This window comes from Mobula hypostoma, chromosome 10 (genome assembly GCF_963921235.1).
Source record: "Mobula hypostoma chromosome 10, sMobHyp1.1, whole genome shotgun sequence".
NCBI lineage: Eukaryota > Metazoa > Chordata > Chondrichthyes > Myliobatiformes > Myliobatidae > Mobula > Mobula hypostoma.
In genome coordinates, this window is record NC_086106.1 from 43502972 (window position 1) to 43527384 (window position 24413).

The window sequence follows — 24413 nt, forward strand, 5'->3', positions numbered from 1 at the left end:
AAACAGTGGACTTTACGCCCATCCCACGGGCGCTACATAGGCCAACCTATCTGGGAGCTTCCCAATCCTCTGAGACCTCTGTACTCCCTCACCTAAACCCTAAAGGCTCCGACACTACTGGGGATACCTCGGGTCTGCTTGCCAACTCCTCTCTCACTCATGCCTCCACTACAACTCAGAGCCCCCGTCCCGTGTCCGGGGCCCCGCTTCTTTTCCTTCCTGGTCCTGCTGTAACCCAGACTGCCCACAGCTAGCCCACCCCACTGCACCTGACTCAGTGGGAGAAGGGCCAAAGGTCTCTGCCTGAATCACAGGGAAGTTAGCAAAAGGCATCATGTACCACATGTCCAGCACATCATCCTTTGAATCCATATTCTTCCTCATTCCCTGGATCGTTAGTTGCTGCTTGAATTTCTCCAAACTGAAGCATTTATCCTTGGCTACCCCTTCAGCCTCCTGCAGTCGAGACATCAGCTACTTCTGGGACTCCTCCAACTCTCGCCATAGCATCAGCAGTTCTGACTCACGCTTCTTGGCCATCTCAATGTGGGACGCAGTTACCCCACCAGCTTCTTCCACCCTGACCTGAAAAGCAGCAGTTAAAGGATGTTCAGCCTACAGTTTTTTCTTCCTGATGCCTTCTTCCAGGTCAACTTTCAGTTTTTCCACTTCATTTAAACTGTCGATAGTCATCTTTAGGTTCCTTTCAAGCATCCGCCTCCCTTTTCCGAGATCTGTCCTCCATTGCTTCACCTCCTCGGGAGTGTAGTCAATCTCTCCTCTCCGGGCTCTCGGTTTTCTGTTGGCCTTAGTCAGACCACTTCCTTGATCTTCCCCAACTTGTAAGTCTTCCAAACTTTTCTGGATTGATGTCTTGAGTTTCTGCTGATCCCTTCGAAGATGGGTCATGGTTTCGTCTCGCTGAATTAATTCATCAGTACATGACCGCAGTGTCAGCTCAGAATTCCATTTCTCCTTCTCCACTTTGACGAGCATGAATTCCAAATCTGCAATGGTTGTCCCGAAACAGTGGCACTCAGTCTCCGGCCTGCATTTCTGAGCGTTCAGTTCAGCAGTGCAAATCCCCTCTCTCCCCTGTGTCTCATTCCAATTGACGACCTGGGTGTCCATCCCCAGGTTCACCACCTGGTGTCTGTTCTGTTACATAGAAACATAGAAACATAGAAAATAGGTGCAGGAGTAGGCCATTCGGCCCTTCGAGCCTGCACCGCCATTTATTATGATCATGGCTGATCATCCAACTCAGAACCCAGCCTTCCCTCCATACCCCCTGACCCCTGTAGCCACAAGGGCCATATCTAACTTCCTTTTAAACATAGCTAATGAACTGGCCTCAACAGTTTGCTGTGGCAGAGAATTCCACAGATTCACCACTCTCTGTGTGAAGAAGTTTTTCCTAACCTCGGTCCTAAAAGGCTTCCCCTCTATCCTCAAACTGTGACCCCTCGTTCTAGACCTCCCCAACATCGGGAACAATCTTCCTGCATCTAGCCTGTCCAATCCCTTTAGGATCTTATACGTTTCAATCAGATCCCCCCTCAATCTTCTAAATTCCAACGAGTACAAGCCCAGTTCATCCAGTCTTTCTTCATATGAAAGACCTGCCATCCCAGGAATCAATCTGGTGAACCTTCTTTGTACTCCCTCTATGGCAAAGATGTCTTTCCTCAGATTAGGGGACCAAAACTGCACACAATACTCCAGGTGTGGTCTCACCAAGGCCTTGTACAACTGCAGTAGTACCTCCCTGCTCCTGTACTCGAATCCTCTCGCTATAAATGCCAGCATACCGTTCGCCTTTTTCACCGCCTGCTGTACCTGCATGCCCACTTTCAATGACTGGTGTATAATGACACCCAGGTCTCGTTGCACCTCCCCTTTTCCTAATCGGCCACCATTCAGATAATAATCTGTTTTCCTATTTTTGCCACCAAAGTGGATAACTTCACATTTATCCACATTAAATTGCATCTGCCATGAGTTTGCCCACTCACCCAACCTATCCAAGTCACCCTGCATCCTCTTAGCATCCTCCTCACTGCTAACACTGCCACCCAGCTTCGTGTCATCCGCAAACTTGGAGATGCTGCATTTAATTCCCTCATCCAAGTCATTAATATATATTGTAAACAACTGGGGTCCCAGCACTGAGCCTTGCGGTACCCCACTAGTCACCGCCTGCCATTCTGAAAAGGTCCCGTTTATTCCCACTCTTTGCTTCCTGTCTGCTAACCAATTCTCCACCCACACCAATACCTTACCCCCAATACCGTGTGCTTTAAGTTTGCACACTAATCTCCTATGTGGGACCTTGTCAAAAGCCTTTTGAAAATCCAAATATACCACATCCACTGGTTCTCCCCTATCCACTCTACTAGTTACATCCTCAAAAAATTCTATGAGATTCGTCAGACATGATTTTCCTTTCACAAATCCATGCTGACTTTGTCCGATCATTTCACCGCTTTCCAAATGTGCTGTTATCACATCCTTGATAACTGACTCCAGCAGTTTCCCCACCACCGACGTTAGGCTAACCGGCCTATAATTCCCCGGTTTCTCTCTCCCTCCTTTTTTAAAAAGTGGGGTTACATTAGCCACCCTCCAATCCTCAGGAACTAGTCCAGAATCTAACGAGTTTTGAAAAATTATCACTAATGCATCCACTATTTCTTGGGCCACTTCCTTAAGCACTCTGGGATGCAGACCATCTGGCCCTGGGGATTTATCTGCCTTCAATCCCTTCAATTTACCTAACACCACTTCCCTACTAACATGTATTTCGCTCAGTTCCTCCATCTCACTGGACCCTCTGTCCCTTACTATTTCTGGAAGATTATTTATGTCCTCCTTAGTGAAGACAGAACCAAAGTAATTATTCAATTGGTCTGCCAATAACTGGGTTGCCAAATCAGCAGAAATGGACCACTTAGTTGGAGTCTGGTTAACAGAAACGAATAAAGTTCTATTAAAGAAATAAGCAACACTACTCTAAATGTAAGGATATAAATGCAACAGGTTAGCAATGATAAAACACACATGTACACAGAACTAGGGTAATAGGAATCAGTCAAGCTCTATCGCAGTCTAGGGGTAAAATGATCAGCCTCAAGTGACACAGAGTTCAGTTCAGCTTAGTACAGTTCGCAGTAATCGCTGTTGTGCCGTTGGGGGGGCGGGGGGAGAAGAGAGAGAGAGAGAGAGAAAGAGAAAGAGAAAGAAAGAGAGAGAGAGAGAGAGAGAGAGAGAAAGGAGAGAGAGAGAGAGAGATTCAAATCTGATTCAGCAGACCTTTGATGTTCTTCGCAGTTAGCTCTCGGGCGGACCCTTTGTTATGTCTTCTGTGGTCACCGACTGTGACCCCTCCGCTCCGGATACGACCGTTCTTCTGCAGTGAACCCAGCACCCAGGCAAGGGCGGACACACACATCAGGTTCCCGCCAATCGTACCCTTTCACTCTGTGTGTCTATGGTCGGTTCCCGCGACCAGACCTCCAAACTCCACCAACTTGTGGGGGCACACCGCTCTTCCAGGGTCTCGTTATCTCGTGATCTCGTGGTGTGTGTTGTGCCTTAGCGAACCTGTTCTTTTTATCCCCCTGCTGGGATATCGCCTGTCCATCAAACTTCAAACAGTTCAGGTTCAAAGCAACCAGTGTGTCAATATTCTGAAATGTGTTTCTTTCTCGTTAATCTCTCTCTTCTCTCTTACTAGCATTTTGAATGTTTCTCCATTGTCTCACTTATCTCTCTCATCAGCATCAATCTTCTGATAACTTGGTTTGTTGTCACACCCCTATCTTTCAAAGGATTTTTACCAGGGTAAAAATTATAGGCATGAGTACATTATTAGATACACACTAATATACAGGGTCATCAGCTATTCGACTAATACAGAGAACTTTAAGTTGTCAACACCTTGACAGACAGTCAGCAATCACATTTTCCGTTCCTTTTATATGTGTTATTTTAATACCCTCTAAGACCAGGCTCCAACTTAGTAACCTTTTGTTTTTATCCTTCATAGTGCCCAAAAACACTACTGGGTTGTGATCAGTGTCAATTCTCAGTGGTTTCTGTCCCGGACGAATATAACAAAGGTCGTCCCACACAAACGTAGCATTCTTTGGCAAGAGCTTAGTAAGAGGGAGGGTAATGTTCGCAAAGTTTTTGCAAAACTTCCGATAGTACCCCACCATCCCCAAGAACCTTCTCAGGGCTCTCTTGTCTTTCGGGGTGGGGACTTTAGAGATAGCCCGCACCTTAGCCTGCATCAGTGCCAGCTGCCCGTCTTACCACAAATCCCAGATAAGTGATCTTTCCGTGGCTGAATTCACTTTTTGTGAGGTTCACTGTCAGGCTGGCTTCAAACAGCTTTTTAAACAGCTCCTCTACTGCCACAATGTGCCTCTCCCACATGTCACTCCAGACCACTAAATCACCAATATACGCTTCGGTGTTCTTTAGCCCTTTTGTCTCTGAATTAACCATCCTATAGGGGTGTTGCTTACTAGGCTGACCTGATGTGACAACAACACCATGTACTGGCTCTTTGCATCATTTTGAGACATCCGGACATACGTGTGCATGCCGGTTAATTAGCTTTCTTAGTGGCTCACTCTGTTCGGGAGTTAAGGGAGAGACCTTATCAGCAAAGCTGGCCAAAACAATAGAGTTCTCCCATCTGGTCGGCACCATACTTATCTTTTCAAAATAGGTTTTCCCCTTATCAGGTGGCACCCTAGCCTCATTAATTTTCGTGATAACACTGACTAGGTCTGCTCGCCTATCGTGGCAAGCTGTTAGCATATCAATAGCCTGTAACTGTGTTAGCTCACATCTACAATAGTCAATAGCATCTTTCCTCCTGTGTGGCCAGTAAAACTCTTTCATGATTCTATCGACTGTCTTCCTTACCCCAAAATGTCCACTGAGGGGTATCTATGGGCCAGGTTAAAAATATCATCCCCATAAATTTTCGGCACCACCCCCCATTCCTCATCTGCGGGCACGGTACGTGGTCTCCATTTCCTCATTAGTACTCCCTCCTCCACATAATAGCCCACTGACTCCCTTTTTAATTCTGCTTCGGAGAGAGCTGTCTCCGCCAAGACCATCAGCTCTTCGTCTCGCTCCTGTGCCTGTATAAATTCTTTCCTTGCTAATGATAAGTCTACCTCAACTTCCGTTTCACTACGCCCCTTCTCACTTTCTAACCCCTCCTGGTACAAGGCTGGTAAAAACGTCTCAGCTAAATCTATATTCACTTCGGCAGCCTTTCTGGACATGCGCCGAGTCATTGCGCAAACAGGATAAGCCTGTGAGTCCATGGGCGGGGCCTCAATGCTGGCAGGCTGGCTTATCAGTTTTATTGCTGAGTACACATTTCCGCCGGCGAGGTCATTACCAAGTAAGACCTCCACGTCTTCCATCGGTAGTTCGGGCCTCAGCCCGATCGTGACCAGTCCGGAGACCAAGTCGCTTTTTAGGTGTATCTGGTGCAAAGGTACTGCTTCGGTCCCTTTCCCAATGCCTTTTATCACACTGACCTCCCCAGTCTCGGTCTCTGAACTAAAGTCTAAAACACTCCTCAAGATCAGTGACTGACAAGCTCCAGTGTCTCTCCAGATCTGTACTGGAACCGGGTTTAACCCCTCCTTCACCGACACCAATCCGGCCCAGATAAACTTCTCGTGCCCTTCCTGAACTTTATCAGACCTCTTCTCCCCTAGTGGTTTGTTTGCCAGCTCAATACAGCCAGTCGGAACTGTCATTTTTCCTTTCCCCGTCTCCTTCTTTGGGGCAAAGCACCTGGCCGCAAAGTGACCGACTTTCCCACAATTATAGCATACGACCCCAGGAGACTTCCTACCAAACTGCTCCCAGTCTTCCTTATCCTTCTCACTAGTCCCCGGCTTACATTCTGGCTTTTCTGTTGGACTCTCTCCGCCCTCTTGACTACCCTTCTGGTAGCTTTTACTCGGGGTAAACTTCGCTTTGTGCATTAACGTGTACTTATCCGCTAACTTAGCAGTTGTGGCTAAGGTTTCTGCCTCTTTCTCATCTAGATAGGGCCTCATACCTTCAGGGACACAACCTTTAAACTGCTCAATCAGTATTAGCTGTAGCAGTCTGTCATAATCCCCATTGACCCCTTTAGAGGCGCACCAACGCTCATAATACATCTGCATCTCACCAGCAAACTCCAAATACGTGCGGCCCCACTGCTTCCTCGCATTCCGGAACCTCTGCCGGTATGCCTCCGGGACCAACTCATAAATCCTGAGTATCGCCTCTTTCACCACATCATACCTCTGGGCATCTTCTGCGGACAATGCCGCGTAAGCTTGTTGAGCTTTTCCTTTAAGTACGCTCTGAAGCAAAACGGCCCACTTATCCCTCGGCCAGTCCTGACTTGCAGCAACTTTTTCAAAATGTGGAAAGTACCGATCAACATCAGCCTCCTCAAATGGGGGAACCAGCCTAACCTCCTGGGTCACCCTGAACCCTCCACCTTGGTTCGGCATGGGCCCCTGCGCTAGCCTCATCCTTAACTTCTCCAGCTCAAATTCCCTTTCCCTCTGTTTCTCTCTCTCTTGTCGTTCTAATTGCCTGCCCCTCTCTTCTCAGTCCAGCTGTTTTATTCTCTCTTCTCGCTCTAACTGTTTTATTCTCTCTTCTCGTTCCAGCTGTTTTACCCGGAACTCGTGCTCAAGTCTCAATTTTTCCATTTGCAGCTGTACTGCTTCTCCACCAGGTTTGCCCATAGATACCACCTCCAGCTCCCCTTGGGGAAACACACCTTTAGATACATAATGCTCAATGATAGCTCTGTGCATCTCCGCTCTCCTCATTGTCGACATCCCCTTAAAAAGATTCAACCATTTGGCCACAGTCGCAAACTCTGATTTCCTGGCATCCTCTAATGCCTCCTAGGTTGGCGCCTTTAGAAATTCCTCAATCTCCATTTCTGCTGTTTGCCCTTTCTTTCTTTTGGGAATTTTAACCCAACCAATTTACCCAGTCCCAAATTTGGCATTCAAAATCGCGGACGAGATCCCCACTTATGTTACGTACCCCGTAACTGGGTTGCCAAACCAGCAGAAATGGACCACTTAGTTGGAGTCTGGTTAACAGAAACGAATAAAGTTCTATTAAAGAAATAAGCAACACAGTACTCTAAATGTAAGGATATAAATGCAACAGGTTAGCAATGATAAAACACACATGTACACAGAACTAGGGTAATAGGAATCAGTCAAGCTCTATCGCAGTCTAGGGGTAAAATGATCAGCCTCAAGTGACACAGAGTTCAGTTCAGCTTAGTACAGTTCGCAGTAATCGCTGTTGTGCCGCCGTGGGGGGGGGGGGGAGAGAGGAGAGGAGAGGAGAGGAGAGGAGAGGAGAGGAGAGGAGAGGAGAGGAGAGGAGAGGAGAGGAGAGGAGAGGAGAGGAGAGGAGAGGAGAGGAGAGGAGAGGAGAGGAGAGGAGAGGAGAGGAGAGGAGAGGAGAGGAGAGGAGAGGAGAGGAGAGGAGAGGAGAGGAGAGGAGAGGAGAGGAGAGGAGAGGAGAGGAGAGGGAGAGGAGAGGAGAGGAGGGAGAGGAGAGGAGAGGAGAGGAGAGGAGAGGGAGGGGAGAGGGGGAGAGAGAGGAGGGGGAGGGGAGGGGAGGGGAGGGGGGGAGGGGAGGGGAGGGGAGGGGAGGGGAGGGGAGGGGAGGGGAGGGGAGGGGAGGGGAGGGGAGGGGAGGGGAGGGGAGAGGAGGAGAGGAGAGGAGAGGAGGAGGAGGAGGAGGAGGAGGAGGAGGAGGAGGAGGAGGAGGAGGAGGAGGAGGAGGAGGAGGAGGAGGAGGAGGAGGAGGAGGAGGAGGAGGAGGAGGAGGAGGAGAGAGAGAGAGAGAGAGATTGAGATTGATTCAAATCTGATTCAGCAGACCTTTGATGTTCTTCGCAGTTAGCTCTTGGGTGGACCCTTTGTTATGTCTTCTGTGGTCACCGACTGTGACCCCTCCGCTCCAGATATGACTGTTCTTCTGCGGTGAACCAGGCAAGGGCGGACACACACACACCAGGTTCCCGCCGATCGTACCCTTTCACCCTGTGTGTCTATGGTCGGTTCCCGCGACCAGACCTCCAAACTCCACCAACTTGTGGGGGCACACCGCTCTTCCAGGGTCTCGTTATCTCATGATCTCGTGGTGTGTGTCGTGCCTTAGCGAACCTGTTCTTTTTATCTCCCTGCTGGGGTATCGCCTGTCCATCAAACTTCAAACTGTTTAGCTTCAAAGCAACCAGTGTGTCAATATTCTGAAATGTGTTTCTTTCTCGTTAATCTCTCTCTTCTCTCTTATTAGCATTTTGAATGTTTCTCCATTGTCTCACTTATCTCTCTCATCAGCATCAATCTTCTGATAACTTGGTTTGTCGTCACAGTTCCAACACCAGGAAGTTCAACTGGTATGTTGGGTCATTTTTCTCACATTGCACCAAACTCTGCCGGCCAAGAACTCCTCCACATTTTACACTTCGTTTTTGTTGCCCGGGCTTAGCCACTCGCCTTGCCTCATAGTCCCCCCAGGTGAATCCAAGCTCTGGGCAGTCATCCGCATACTCCAAAACTCCACACACCTTCACTTCCCCATGGTCTTCCTCATGCCCCGCAGGAAGGTTGCAGGGGCTCTGGATATGCCCTTTGGCATCTTTTCGGATCGGAAGAATCCTAGGGAACTAATAATGGCTGTCTTCTCCTCATCAGCCGCACTCCTCGGGTTCTGGCAACATCCAGCACATTAAACCACGTCGTATAATCTGCACACACATCTTCCATGGCACCAGGGTCCAGTTGCTGTGACCTCTCTCTCACTGAGGTGTCTTCAGCGGTCAACTCCCCTCCCTTGTGGTAGCTGAGCGTCTACTAAGAGGGTCTCACCCCAGATACTTCCCCCAGGCTGTACCACAGTTAGCTCTAGTTTAAATTCGGTACCGGCTCAAGGCTGCTACCCTCGTCCTCAGAAGCAACTCGACATGCTGGGTGCCCAGACAATGCCCCCATGAACTCCAGGGTCACTAACCAATCATCGTCTTCTGGATAATTACTGGCACTGGTACCCCAAATCTCCGGAGCCCTTACGATTGTCAAGGGTAAATGCTTCAGACACCGGTTGTAAAATGAACTGTACAGCAACGTGACCTGTTCCCGGTGTCGAGGATGGCTTTAGCATCGCTTCCATTTATCCGTAATGACACCCTGGGGTGTGGTCCCTCTACACGTTCAGGAATAGGGTCTTTTCCTTTTGGAAGGTCATTGTTACATTGCTGGGAACGTACTCACCAAGAGACCCCAAGCCGTTCCCCCACTGGGCCTCCACTAAGTTTCCCGACCCCTCTCCGATCAGCTGAACAACTGGGGGAGGGACTGATCCCCCTCTTTCAAATAACTGGCAGCTGTCACTACAGTGTAATTGAACCAGACAGTTCTAACACTGTCACCAGCCTGCTTACTCAAACTTTCAACCAATCCCTGTCGCTCTCCCTCAACCAAGCACTGCCACTCATCTAACAACTGAGAGATCTGCTCCGCCCACGTCTCGCATGCCTCCACCCCTCTTGGGGTGGACACTATCCCAAACGCCAGGTGGAGCCTGCCAGAGCTGGAATATTTATTTGCAGACACTACCTCTGAATCAGACCGCTCTTTCCTCTCTCTCCCAACAGTATGGACAGCTCTGAGTCCCACCACCAACTCATCAGCGCTAGTCTGAACCAGAACAAAGACCTCACCCAACACGCATGCAGCAATAACCAGCAAATAACCCACAGAGATACACATTACTGATTTAAACGGGGCAACCACATAGCACACCACTGAATCCAATCCTGGACGAGCCCCCCAAATGTAACCCCCTGGTAAGCCTGAGGGTTGCTCAGCTCGCTGTCTGTCGTCTAGGGAAACAGCCCTCGGCCCCGCCAAAAGGGGTAATTAGTTTGTGTGGATGCTATGTGATGTACCCACCCTACCCAAATAACAAACAATACACCAGATATGATTCTACATCGGTGAAACCCGACGCAGATTGGGGGACTACTTCTTTGAGCACCTCCGCTCCATCTGCCACAACAGACAGGATCTCCCAGTAGCCACCCACTTCAACTCCCATTCAGATATGTCCACACATGGCCTCCTCTACTGCCATACTGAGGCTAAACTCAGGTTGGAGGAGCAACACCTCAGCCCTTGGTATGAATATAGAATTCTCCAACTTCTGGTAATTCCCTCCCCCTCCCTTCCTCTATCCCTATGTCACTCTGCCCCCTCCCCCAGCTGCCTATCACCTCCCTCATGGTTCCACCTCCTTCTACTACACATTGTGCTTTCCCCTATTTGTTTTTCACCTTTCCTGCCTATCACCTCCCTGCTTCCCCTCCCCCATCCATTTATCTTTCCCCTTACTGGTTTTTTCACCTGGTCCCTACCAGCCTTCTCCTTCCCACCCTCCCCCCACCTTCTCTATAGGGCCTCTGCCCCTTCCCTCTACTGTCCTGACGAAGGGTTCCGGCCCGAGACCCTCGGCGTCCGACCCCGTTAGCCGACTCACAGCACCTTGTCCATCCTCTCTCTCTCCCTCGCGCCTTCCGCCCAAAAACCCACGCATCACAATAACTTACAGACACGCAGAAAGAATCTATCCAAATTGGTTCATTCACTCTCTTATCAATAACATAATCCAAACAAACTGCTAGCAGGAGTTCTTTCTCAGCAGTTAACATAACAAAGAAGCCATTCTAATTAGCCTACCCAGCAACATAAAAGAAGAAACCCCTTACACAATGAAAAGTTACAAATACAAACAACCTATGTGCATAAGACAAAACGTGCGCTAACAAAAAAATAAAAAACCAAAAAGTAATATTGAGAATATGAGTTGTTGAATCCTTGAACAGGTTATGGAACAGTTCAGTGTTAAATTGAGTGAAGTTATCCATGCTGGTTCAGGAACCTGAAGGCCTAGGGGTAATAACTCTTCTATTTAGAGATAGAAATAGGGAGGAGCTGAGGGCAATACAGAAGGACCTGAAAGCCAGGATCAGGGAGGCTAAAGACAGGTATAGGAGGAAGCTTGAGTGGAAACTCCAGCAGAACAACATGAGAGAGGTCTGGAGTTGGATGAGGACCATCACTGGGTTCCGGCAAACTAGCAACAGAGGAGCTGAAGGCAGTGTGGACAGGGCCAATGAACTTAACCTGTTCTTGAACAGATTTGACATTGTGGCCCCTGCCCATCCCCCACATGATTCATCTGTTGTCGGCCCCTAACCAACACATATTCCACTCTCCCCTCCTACCCCTCCCTGCCCTCATGACTATATCCCCTTCCCCACACGAAACCACCACGGTGGGCTTCACAGCTGAACAGGTGAGAAGACAGTTGAAACTTCTCAACCCAAGCAAGGCTGCAGGCCCGGATGGCTTCAGTACCAGGGTGCTCAAAGCCCGTGCCCCTCAACTATGTGGAGTACATCACCATGTCTTCAACCTGAGCCTGAGTCTCCAGAGGGTTCCTGTGCTGTGGAAGATGTCCTGCCTCGTCCCTGTGCCGAAGATGCCGCGCCCCAGTGGCGTCAATGACTACAGATCGGTGGCATTGACCTCCCACATCATGAAGACCCTGGAGAGACTGGTTCTGGAGCTGCTCCAGCCTATGGTTAGGGCACACTTAGATCCCCACCAATTCGCCTACCAGCCCCGACTAGGAGTTGAGGATGCCATCATCTACCTGCTGAACCGTGTCTATGCCCACCTGGACAAGCCAGTGAGCACTGTGAGGGTCATGTTTTATGACTTCTCCGGTGCGTTCAACACCATCCGCCCTGCTCTGCTGGGGGAGAAGCTGACAGCGATGCAGCTGGATGCTTTCCTGGTGTCATGGATCATTGATTATCTGACTAGCAGACCACAGTACGTGTGCTTGCAACACTGTGTGTCCGACAGAGTGATCAGCAGCACTGGGGCTCCACAGGGGACTGTCTTGTCTCCCTTTCTCTTCACTATTTACACCTCGGACTTCAACTACTGCACAGAGTCTTGCCATCTTCAGAAGTTTTCTGATGACTCTGCCATAGTTGGATGCATCAGCAAGGGAGATGAGGCTGAGTACAAGGCTACGGTAGGAAACTTTGTCACATGGTGTGAGCAGAATTATCTGCAGCTTAATGTGAAAAAGACTAAGGAGCTGGTGGTAGACCTGAGGAGAGCTAAGGTACCGGTGACCCCTGTTTCCATCCAGGGGATCAGTGTGGACATGGTGGAGGATTACAAATACCTGGGGATACAAATTGACAATAAACTGGACTAGTCAAAGAACACTAAGGCTGTCTACAAGAAGGGTCAGAGCCATCTCTATTTCCTGAGGAGACTGAGGTCCTTTAACATCTGAAGGACGACGCTGAGGATGTTCTACGAGTCTGTGGTGGCCAGTGCTATCATGTTTGCTGTTGTGTGCTGGGGCAGCAGGCTGAGGGTAGCTGACACCAATAGAATCAACAAACTCATTCGTAAGGTCAGTGACGTTGTGGGGATGGAACTGGACTCTCTCACAGTGGTGTCTGAAAAGAGGATGCTGTCCAAGTTGCATGCCATCTTGGACAATGTCTCCCATCCACTACATAATGTACTGGTTGGGGTCAGGAGTACATTCAGCCAGAGACTCATTCCACCGAGATGCAACACTGAGCGTCATAGGAAGTCATTCCTGCCTGTGGCCATCAAACTTTAGAACTCCTCCCTTGGAGGGTCAGACACCCTGAGCCAATAGGCTGGTCCTGGACTTATTTCCTGGCATTTACATATTACCATTTAATTATTTATGGTTTTATATTGCTTTATTTATACTCTATTCTTGGTTAGTGCAACTGTAACGAAAACCAATTTCCCTTGGGATCAATAAAGTATGCCTATGACCATTCAAAAAATTATAAATAAATATTCAATAAAAAAAATTAAAGTTCTATTCAAAAAGTTCAAAGAAACATCTAAACAAGCCTGATGCATCTTGGAAACAAGTCCTGTGGACTGAAGATAAAATAGAACTTTTTGGCCACAATGAACAAAGGTATATTTGGAGAAAAAAGGGTGCAGAATTTCATGAAAAGATCATCTCTCCAACTGTTAAGCGTGGGGGTGGATCAATCAGGCTTTGGGCTTGTGTAGCAGCCAGTGGCACAGGGAACATTTACTGGTAAAGGGAAGAATGAATTCAATTAAATACCAGAAAATTCTGGAAGCAAACATCACACCGTCTGTAAAAAAGCTGAAGATGAAAAGAGGGTGGCTTCTACAACAGGATAATGATTCTAAGCACACCTCAAAATCCACAATGGACTACCTCAAGAGGCGCAAGCTGAAGGTTCTTTTACAGAAGGCTTTTTTACAGATGGTGTGATGTTTGCTTCCAGAATTTTCTGGTATTTAATTGAATTCATTCTTCCCTCTACCAGTAAATGTTCCCTGTGCCACTGGCTGCTACACAAGCCCAAAGCCTGATCGATCCACCCCCACGCTTAACAGTTGGAGAGATGATCTTTTCATGAAATTCTGCACCCTTTTTTCTCCAAATATACCTTTGTTCATTGTGGCCAAAAAGTTCTATTTTATCTTCAGTCCACAGGACTTGTTTCCAAAATGCCCTCACAGTCCCCTGACCTCATCGAGAATCTGTGGATAGACCTCAAAAGAGCAGTGCCTGCAAGATGGCCCAAGAATCTCACAGAACTAGGAGCCTTGGGCAAAAATCCCCCAAACAAGGATTGAAGGACTCTTAGCTGGCTACAAAAAGCATTAACAAGCTGTGATACATGCCAAAGTGGGGTGTTACTAAGTAGTGACCATGCAGGGTGGCCAAACTTTTGCTTCGGGCCCTTTTCCTTTTTTGTTATTTTGCAACGTTGAAAGATGGAAATAAAATTTTTCTTTAATATTTTAAGGAAGAAATGTGTTATCTTTAACTTTATGCCTTTTGGAAATCAGTTCATCTTGCTTAACTATTCACAGTAACAGAAATTTTGACCAGGGGTGCCCAAACTTTTGCATGCCACTGTAGAGGATTCAAGGTGTGTTGGCAATCCAAATTTTAAAGAGAAGGCATTAGTTAAGGATTGCTTTTTGGCTGGAAGTCTGTAACCAATGATGTAATGCAGAGGTCAGTGCTAGAACCTTTGTCATTTAAGTGACTTGAACAAAAATATAGTTTGCACTCTGAACAAAAATGCTATACAGATTCAAGTCTGAAAACATTGGCAAAGACAAAAAAAAACACAAGTTAAAGGCTTAAAGCCAAGCTCTGAAGAGTCAGTTTCTCTTAGAATTCAAATACTATAAATGCCAGACCTGTTGTACAATTAGACTATTTATCTCAGTAGGGATTCTAGGTCTGCAGATTAGGAATCAATTTAACTTAATTTTTTTAATGTTTAAAAACACTAAGGTATTTTGTAAATGCTATGCAAATATAAGCATTCTCCAAATTAAAATTAATCAGTAGGTTTCCTCAAATAGGGAGCAAACTGCAAAAGCACATTCAAATTGAAGAAGAATCACAGAAAATCTAAATAACCCAAAAAAACTATTTAAACTGCATAATACATTAGTAGCCAGTCATTAAAAGTTTCAGAGATTCCACGAGTTCCATCAATACCAAGAGATTTAAATTTGAAGCTCATCAATTGCTTGCAATAAACACAATCTAAAAAATGACAGAACTTGAAAGCACAGATTCCTATTGCTTTGCACTCTGTTAGAGTGGGACTAGTTATGGGACAATCAGAAAACTATTCAATCTCGATACTTCTTTTTTAGTAGAATGCGCAGACAGCATCTGCATAAATGCATCCTTGGAGGCCAAGCTCCAAACCTAGTGTAGCAGTTAGCACAATGCTATTACAGCTCAGGGGTGTCAGCTTTTGGAATTCCATTCTGACGTCACATGTAAAGAGTTTGTACATCCTCCCCATGAATGTGTGGCTTCCTCTGAGTGCTCCAATTTCCTCCCATAGTCCAAAGATATACTGGTTAGTAGGTTAATTGGACAGTGTAAAATGTCCTCTGATTAGGCTAGGATTAAATCAGCAGGTTGCTGGTGGTGTGGCTTGAAAGTCCAGCATGGTCTATTCTGCACTCCATCGCTAAACAAATAAAGACCAGCACAAGCTCATTGAATAAAAAGTTTAAAGGAATGTGACAAACCATTATCTACAAAATAAAAGTCCTTTTTACCTTTTATTACACTTGTCCAACACTCACACCAAGCTGTTGGTTGGTCAAATAATGAGTCATGGGTATCAGGACAATTGTTGGGGGAGGGGTGATCGGTCAGATAAGAAGTGCTTGACAAATCAGTGGAGGAATGTTCCAGGAACTAGAATAGGCAACTAAAGCAAATGCCCCATTTTATAAAGGCATAAGAAAAGTTTGATCAATACAGATTACTTCACGAACCTCAAATGTTTTCTCCCAGCAAAGAGAAGAAATTTTAAAAGACTTTTCCAGAGGTGGCCAAATCCTAAAAAGTAGCAACAAGCTGATGGTTGATTGACAGCAGTGATCTTTGCCCTCCAAGCATCTTGTCATTCATTGGCACTTCAAAAATTTTAAGTACTGGAGCTTTATTTTTTTAAAACCCTACAGGGTTATGAATGAAGGGTCTCGGCCTGAAACGTCGACTGTACCTCTTCCTAGAGATGCTGCCTGGCCTGCTGCGTTCACCAGCAACCTTGATGTGTGTTAACAACAGGAATACTGCAGATGCTGGAAATTCAAGCAACACACATCAAAGTTGCTGGTGAACGCACCAGTCCTGACGAAGGGTCTCGGCCTGAAACGTCGACTGTACCTCTTCCTAGAGATGCTGCCTGGCCTGCTGCGTTCACCAGCAATTTTGATGTGTGTCGCTTGAATTTCCAGCATCTGCAGAATTCCTCGTGTTAGGGTTATGAAATGCCTGCACCCAGCCACAGGCCAACAGAGGATAACCAGACTCTGCTTCAATTGGTGTATGATATTGCTCACACACCTTCTCAAAGCAAACCATCTAGAAAAACACGAATGACACCAAAGCTTCCTTGGAGGTGTAACATTCTCACTTACAAGATTCCCTAGCTCAAGACCATTGAAGTGGATGAGAAGCACCAAAGCATGCCAGGAGCATTTCTGTCTTTCTCACCAAGATGAGGAAGGTGATCAGGAGTGTGCAGGAAGCCAACTGAAGCACCCACTATTTCGTGGTGCCGCACTTGTTCCTTCTGGGGCAGCCTGTGGATTCCACATAATCTTAAATCACCTCAAAACCGCAGTAGAAACAAGTAATTCTTGATACTATTTGTCTGCATATTAGTCCAAAATCTCAATGAAATTTCTATTGGGGTAGTGGCTGAAAGCTTAAAGTTACAAAGATTGTAGGATAATGTAATTGGTGGAAACGTACACACTGTAATTCACAGCCACTGACATTAAGAGGTTGGTCTGACATGATAATGACACAATTACCAAGTTTTTCATTGTGCTTTATATTCAGTGTTTGGAGTACAATAAATGAGATGCTATGGATTTTCTTAAACATAAAACACCTCATGCCATTATTATTTATGAAAACTTACAGGATTGCAGAGAATAAGGAAATAAAATTTCATCTGGTTGATTTGCCAGTGACAAGGTGCCATTAATTAGAAAATACAAACATTGTTATTTTAAAATTAGAAATTTGTAGTGTTCAAAAGCACTTTAAGGCCAATGAGGCATAATCAGAAACAGGTGAGAAAGCTTGCAGGAAAAATTTCACAATGAAGCATGGATCTTTTCCATTGCAGGAAATTAGAGGCATTTATTTAATTTTTAAGATTACTCCAATTCTTTAAAAGTTTTAAGCCCATATAGCTATATATAGTTAAAGTGAATCAAATCATTAAGGCTGGCTTATCTTAATTTTTGGCAAGATCCTTAATGTTGAAGAATTCTATAGCACTCACCTCAAGACAGAGATGTAGCTCAGAACACACACTCTGCATTGTATCGAAAGGTAAAAATTAGAACCAGGACTTCTGCTTGTATTAGTGTTTTGTAAAATTAACATTTAAAACAGCCAAGCATTATTGGTTATAACCAACAAAAAATGTTGGATAATTTAAAAGGACGTTGCCAATTTAACATTAAGGTGGCAGTAGCAATTTAGATAGCATAAGTGTAAAGAACTTACTAAAATACTGACAGCTTCAAAATCAAGGTTTGTTGGATGCAAGTTAGAGCAGTGTTCCATTTTTATCATGGATTTATGGAATATGCCCGCAAAAAGATGAATCTCAGAGTTGCATATGGTGACATATATACACTTAGATTATACATTTACTTTGCATTCAAAGCAGTAGATAAACGTTTTCATCAGAAGGATCAATAAACACAGGGTTTTTTTTAACGTCGCATCCGGAGTTTCTCCGGTTAGCAGACGATTTCCCTCCACGCCTGCACGATGTAGTGAGGAACCACGTAAGAGACAAGTTACTGCAGTGGTTTGCCATTGCCTTCTGCCAGGTGAGTTTCCAAAGAGATCACCAGCTCGTAACCCAGCATGGATGGAAAGCGTGCAGGGGAGCCAGCTGGATTCAAACTTGGGACCTTCCATCCTGAAGTCCGGCGCTGATGCCACTATGCTACCAGCCGGGTCAAACACAGGCTGACCCGGAAAAATCCAGTTGAAGTTCTTTTTTTTAAATTGCTTGTTGCAGTAATTTGGAATGTGTTGCCTGAAGTGAGATTTAATAAAATCCAACTACTGTATAGGTGTTAAAGATGAGTTGAACAAATACTTGTTTTACGAAAGCATGTTAACACGTTTTGGTGCCTTAGCAACACGATCACTTTACACGTGGTTCAATGATACAACCAAATTTTCAGATTTAAAGTAGTAGACATTAAAGAACATAATTAAGCCAGATGTGTCCTTATTGTTTCATTTCAAGAAAACATTCATAAACAGGCTTACGTAAAAAGAGAAAGCCTGGTAGATGTTTCATTGAGCCGACTGACCGAGCTTAGCCCACTGAGAATCTCTCAGTGATATTCGACTTCCAGCCTAGTGAAGTGGATCCCAAAATGTAAGGGAATTGGCGGCCCTGGAGACCTCATCAATGCAGTCCGGTAAACGCTGCACCAGGTAGGTCACAGCCCACGTCCACACTATAACATGCCTCGCTTATCCGGCTGATAATACCTCACATCCAATACAAACTTGTTTCTTGGTAACGGGACTGGCTTTCAGTCAGTTGTAAATAACTAATCACCAAGCTTAGGGCGAGTAGAACGCCTCCAAAGTTCTCCCGCCCCCAGACCAGCTCTTTAAAACGGTTGAAAAAACAGCTGCGGCGCTCGCTATTGGTTGGTTCCAATGTCAGTCAATCAGCTGCTTCCTCCATCACGTTCATTTGCCGTAACTGAACGAGTAATATAAAAAGAATGTATCCCTCCGCCTGCGGGTTTCCCTTCTTTTTCTTAAAGTAACGTCTGGCATAAAAACCCCGTTATTATAAACACTGTCGCGCCGTGGTCACTGAGCCGTCTTGCACATTGGTTGAGGAAGGATGAGGGGGAGGGGAAGGGGAGAGTGGGGATTAGATGTGTACGGCGGAGGATAACGCAGTGGACGGTGAGGCGGCCGTGCCCTGGATGGCGTGCGGCGTACGGGCCGCAGGCAGGGCAGCGAGTCAGTCCCAGCCCGGCCTCAATATGTCTGATAAGCATCCCGATTGCAGCCGGGTGTCGCAACTGGAGTGCGGTGGGTGTCTGGGGTCGGTTGATATTAGAGATGGGAGGGTAGCGGCGAGATACAGGATCACTTTTTTCGGTTAGAGTCGGCGCCCTGTTGACTTGCTCATTTCTTTCTTCTTTCCCCCTCCCCTCATCCGGCAGAACTCTACTACCTGATCGCCCGTTTCCTCATGTCTGGGCCTTGTCAGAAGTCAGCACGGGTAAGTACAACCGAGCGAGCCGCGGCCTCTTTTTTTGCTCCTGTATTTGAAAGCCCTGACTCACTCTGCCTCGTTCCGCGCAGGTCCTGATCCAGGAGCTCGAGGAGCACCAGGTAAGGGCGGAAGCTAACCCCCTACGTACTGCGCTAGCATTTTCTTTTTGCTCCCCAGTCTCACTGCCTTCATCGTTTCCCTTCTTTCCTTCCTCAGTTGATCCCCTGGCGTCTAGACTGGGAAGGGAAGGAACATCGCAGGAGCTTCGACAATCTGGTGAGAGTTTACAAACTACTCGGTGTAAAATAAAACCGAAACATGTTTTTTTAAATTTTGGTAGTTGAATCTCCCGCAAAAAGTTGTTACATGTATAACAACTTTTAAAAAACATAAGTCATGCTATTAAAATTGCTATTTACTCCGTTCAGACTGTTGCAGATGCACAAAAATGACATGAAACATGGGGTAAGATGAAATGAAAGGAAGTGATTTTAGTTAAAAAATTGTGGGCAATATTGTGGTAAGATATGAGGTTACGTAGGGATACTCCGATTTCGTCCAATGAGAAAGAAGCGCCTCTGATGTGCGCTGGTTATTGACTGAAATGGGACGTCTCCTTCCATTGGATGCTTGGCAGACTGGCTCTGTTACAGGAAACTGATGTCGATCTCGTCTGCCACTTCATTAGCATCGCCTTATACTGACTGCATAGAAGACAGCTGGAATATCTCAGAACACTGACTAGACCATTGTTTGCCATCGTTTTTCCCTGTAGGTTAGCTTTGGAATTGTTTGAGTCATTTAAAAGATGCTCTAAATCTCTAATGAAACATAGTTAATGGTACCTATGAGCCCACCCCTCGTTATTTCATTAATAATCAAAAGAATAAAGGATTGCTTAGAATTAGTGCAAATAAGAATGTAGAGCTGCTTGGGAATGAAAGCGATTATTTCTATTTGGGTCTGCCCTATTTATTTCTAACATGGGAGTGGTATACACTTTCTTTTAGTAAATAAATTAATGTTTCTTATTCTTGCTTTGTATTCGCATTCATTGAATTAAAATGAATTTTATCCATACTCTAGTAAATGGATTTTTACTTACCTGCATTTCAAGAAATATTGTATTCTAGATTAATTCTTAAAATCAATTTAATGTTTTCATACAGAATTTTAAGGTGTTTAAAGTGAGATTTTTTTCTAAATTTTGTCAAACTAGAAATGTTGAAGAATAAACTCTTAATTGCTATTGTTGAATTTTCATTAACATACCACTAACTTATATTTATTAATAAAACTATCCAGACATAGGTGAAAGCTTTTTATTTTACTATATTATGGACCAGGAATGAGCCCCTACCGAAGATTCTAAGGAAGTTCCAATTATGCGGTATTATTGGTCATTTACTTCATTTTTAATACCACATCATAGGTGAAGAATCAGTATAAGAGAAGGAGATAGAAAATCTGGTTGTGTGGTGCGACAACAACCTCTCACCCAATGTCAGCAAGAACAAGGTTTTTGACTTTAGGAGGGAGGAAACTGGAGGTCCATGAGCCAGTCCCAATCGCGGGGTGGGGGGGGGTTAGTGGGGGTGGGATCAGAGTTGGAGAGTCAACAAATTTATCATGTTGGAGGATCTGTTTTGGTTTTAGCATGCAAGTGCTGTTATGAAGATAGGACGTCAGTGCCTGTATTTTCTCAGGAGTTCACGAAGATTTGGCATGTCATCCACAACTTTGACAAACTTTTATAGATGTATGGTAGATGGTATATTGACTGGTTGCATCGTGCCCTTGAACGGAAAAGCCTACATAAAGTAGTGGATACATCCCAGTCCATCATGGATAAAGCCCTCCCCACCACTGAGCGCATCTACATGGAGCCCTGTCGCAGGAAAGTAACATTCATCATCAAGGACCCCCACCATCCAGGCCATTCTCTCTTCTTATTGCTGCCATCAGGAAGAAGATACGGAAGGCTCAGGACCCATGCCATCAGGTTCAGCATCAGTTATTACCCTTCAACCATCAGGCTCTTGAACCAGAGAAAACTTCATTTGTCCGATTACAGAACTGTTCCCACAGCGTATGGACTCACTTCCAGGGATGCTTTATCGTATATTCTTGAAATTTATTGTTTAATTATTTTTTAATATTTTTTTTCTTGCTGTTGTTGTCTTTTGCGTATTGGTTGTTTGTCAGTCTTGTTGGGTGCAGTCTTTCATTGATTCTGTTGTATTTCTTATGTTTACTGTGAATGGCTGCAAGAAATGAATTTTAGGGTTGTACACGGTGCCATGTACTTTGATAGTAAATTTACTTTGAACATTTTAGTGGCTGGCCTTGCATCACCTTTGAACTTACTACATGTAGTTCTTGAAACTATTCTCTCTTTCCCAGTCTGTTATTGATTTAAGTAGCTTTTCCTGAATTTGGATTTATAGATCTGAGAGAGAAATGGACTTTGATTGAGTCATAACACATGCCACAGACAGAACGTGTCCTTGATGTGCTGTCATGGAGTTGGCTTTAAAACTTAAAGCTTGTTTAGTGGTTGTCATGTGACTTGGAGGAATTGATTTAATCATGTTGCAAAGTAGTTGAGTAGTATAAACTCTTTCATTCTGAAGTCTACTTCTGGCAATTTAAAACTTGGTAAAGTTGTTATTATGCAGTTTTTGGGCTATAACTGGTGTAATGTTTAAGATGAATTGTAGGCTACCAGTGATTTTTAAAATTTAATGTAGTAGACAGTGCATTGGATTCTTAGTTAATTTCATGACTTGTCTCAATTACAGTTATGGAAATCAATCAAAGATAAATAGCTATTAGCTTTGCAGTAAGTAAAGAAAAGTAGCATTTGCTGCTTTAGTAGACTTAACCAGAGTGATTGCATCTGTGAGTAGTATGCACTTTACCCGATAAAGGTTATTCCTCCAGAGGTTTTCGTTTGTACCTTTCATAGTGCGCATACAGTTTGGTGGCTTCTGAAAGTTCTGAGATGAAGAATTGAATAGAATTATATTATTTCAATTTCTGGCCATCTTTTGGCACTCCTGACCAGATGTTCATGCATCCCTACAGGGAAAACATATCTTGATACTCAAGTCAGGTGGAAAGCCTTTCAGACCTAATAGATACTGTAAAACGGAAAGGCAGTCCCTGGCTGAATTGGCCAAACTGGTTTGTACGATTGACAAAATTGCCTAACTTGCAAGACTGAGATGCTGATTTGTAAGATCTGCATTCTGAGCATATTGCTGTATGACAGTGAAGTATGGACTATGTATAGCTGTCAGGAAAGAAGACATCAGAGTTTTGATGTCAGCAGTGTATTTTTGGCATTTCATTGGATGAAGAAAGGTTTTCAATATAGTTTTATCAGAAGCAAAGATGCCACACATCCCAACATTCAAGTTCAAGTTAAAATGTCATTCAGACATGCCTGAATGCCACCAAGTTCAGCCAAACAAGACAGTATTCATCAAGCAAGAGATATATACAGGATGAGAGGTATCTGCGCACTCAAGTACATAACACATAGTGCAGTGATACATGTCAAAAGATTACTGAAGTAATATGCCAAGCTCCATTTTAAAGAATCAGAATCAGGTTGATCATCACTGACAGTACAGTGGCATGCAAAGGTTTGGGCACCCTTGGTCAAAATTTCTGTTACTGTGAATAGAATACTGTGAGTAAAAGATGAAACCTGATTTCCAAAAGGCATAAAGTTAAAGGTGACACATTTCTTTAATATTTTAAACAAGAAAACTTTTTTATTTCCATCTTTTACAGTTTCAAAATAACAAAAAAGGAAAAGGGCCCAAAGCAAAAGTTTGGGCACATGGTCAGTACTTAGTAACACCCCCTTTGGCAAGTATCACATCTTACAAATGCTTTTCGTAGCCAGCTAAGAGTCTTTCAATTCTTGTTTGGGGGATTTTTGCCCATTCTTCCTGACAAAAGGCTTCTAATTCTGTGAGATTCTTGGGCCGTCTTGCATGCACTGCTCTTTTGAGGTCTATCCACAGATTCTCGATGATGTTGGGGGACTGTGAGGGCCATGGCAAAACCTTCAGCGTGCGCCTTTTGAGGTAGTCCATTGTGGATTTTGAGGTGTGTTTAGGTTCATTATCCTGTTGTAGAAGCTATCCTCTTTTCACCTTCAGCTTTTTTACAGACGCTGTGATGTTTGCTTCCAGAATTTGCTGGTATTTAATGGAATTCATTCTTCCCTTTACCAGTAAATGTTCCCGGTGCCACTGGCTGCGACACAAGCCCAAAGCATGATTGATCCACCCCCGTGCTTAACAGTTGCAGAGGGGTTCTTTTCATGAAATTCTGCACCCTTTTTTTTCCTCTCCAAACATACCTTTGCTCATTGCGGCCAAAAAATTATATTCAAAAGGTTCAAAGGAACATCTAAACAAGCCTGATGCATTTTGGAAACAAGTCCATGGACTGATGAAGTTAAAATAGAACTTACTTATTCACAGTAACAGAAATTTTTACCAAGGGTGCCCAAAGTGCCCACTGTATGTGGTGAAATTTGTTTTGTGGCAGTGGTACAGTGCGATATGTAAAATGTACTATAAACTACAAAAATAAATAGTGTAAAAGGTAAGTAACAAGGTAGTGTTCTTGGACTGTTCAGAAATCTGATGGTGGAGGGAAAGAAGCAGTTCTTGAAACATTGAATGTGGGTCTTCAGGCTCCTGAACTACTACTTCATGTGAAGAGAACATAGAAACATAGACATAGAAAACCTACAGCACAATATTGTACAGGACCTTCGGCCCACAGAGTTGTGCCGAACATGTCCCTACCTTAGAATTTAGGCTTACCTATAGCCCTCTATTTTACTAAGCTCCATGTTCCCGTCTAAAAGTCTCTTAAGAGACCCTATCGTATCCGCCTCCACCACTATTGCCGGCAGCGTTCACCATTCTCTGAGTTTTAAAAAAAACTTACCCCTGACATCTCCTCTGTACCTACTCCCCAGCCCCTTAAACCTGTGTGTCCTCTTGTGGCAACCATTTCAGCCCTGGGGAAAAAGCCTCTGACTATCCACACGATCAATGCCTCTCATCATTTTATACACCTCTATCAGGTCACCTCTCATTCTCCGTCGCTCCAAGGAGAAAAGGCCGAGTTCAATCAACCTATTCTCAGAAAGCATGCTCCCCAATCCAGGCAACCTCCTTGTAAATCTCCTCTGCACCCTTTCTATGGCTTCCACATCCTTCCTGCAGTGAGGCAACCAGAACTGAGCACAGTACTCCAACTGTGGTCTGACCAGGGTCCTATATAGCTGCAACATTACCTCTCGGCTCCTAAAATCAATTCCACGATTGATGAAGGCCAGTACACCTTCTTAACCTCTGAT

General features: G+C 44.9%; 1 protein-coding gene and 1 long non-coding RNA gene across 9 annotated transcripts in view; one reads left to right on the forward strand and one right to left on the reverse strand.

The window, feature by feature from the left end:
• LOC134352877 (uncharacterized) overlaps positions 1-19022 on the reverse strand; it is a 109038-nt gene extending 90016 nt beyond the window's left edge. Inside the window, exon 1 of the long non-coding RNA XR_010019492.1 lies at positions 18980-19022. This is a non-coding gene — a long non-coding RNA (uncharacterized LOC134352877). The remainder of the gene's footprint in view (positions 1-18979) is intronic.
• brwd3 (bromodomain and WD repeat domain containing 3) overlaps positions 18500-24413 on the forward strand; it is a 278952-nt gene continuing 273038 nt past the window's right edge. For all 8 annotated transcript variants that reach the window (XR_010019491.1, XM_063060431.1, XM_063060433.1 and 5 more), the window contains exons 1-4: positions 18500-18834; positions 18969-19027; positions 19111-19140; positions 19238-19297. Coding sequence is in view for 7 of the 8 variants with exons in the window: in XM_063060431.1 (XP_062916501.1) it covers positions 18675-18834; positions 18969-19027; positions 19111-19140; positions 19238-19297 (309 nt within the window). In the remaining variant the exon portion in view is untranslated. The remainder of the gene's footprint in view (positions 18835-18968; positions 19028-19110; positions 19141-19237; positions 19298-24413) is intronic.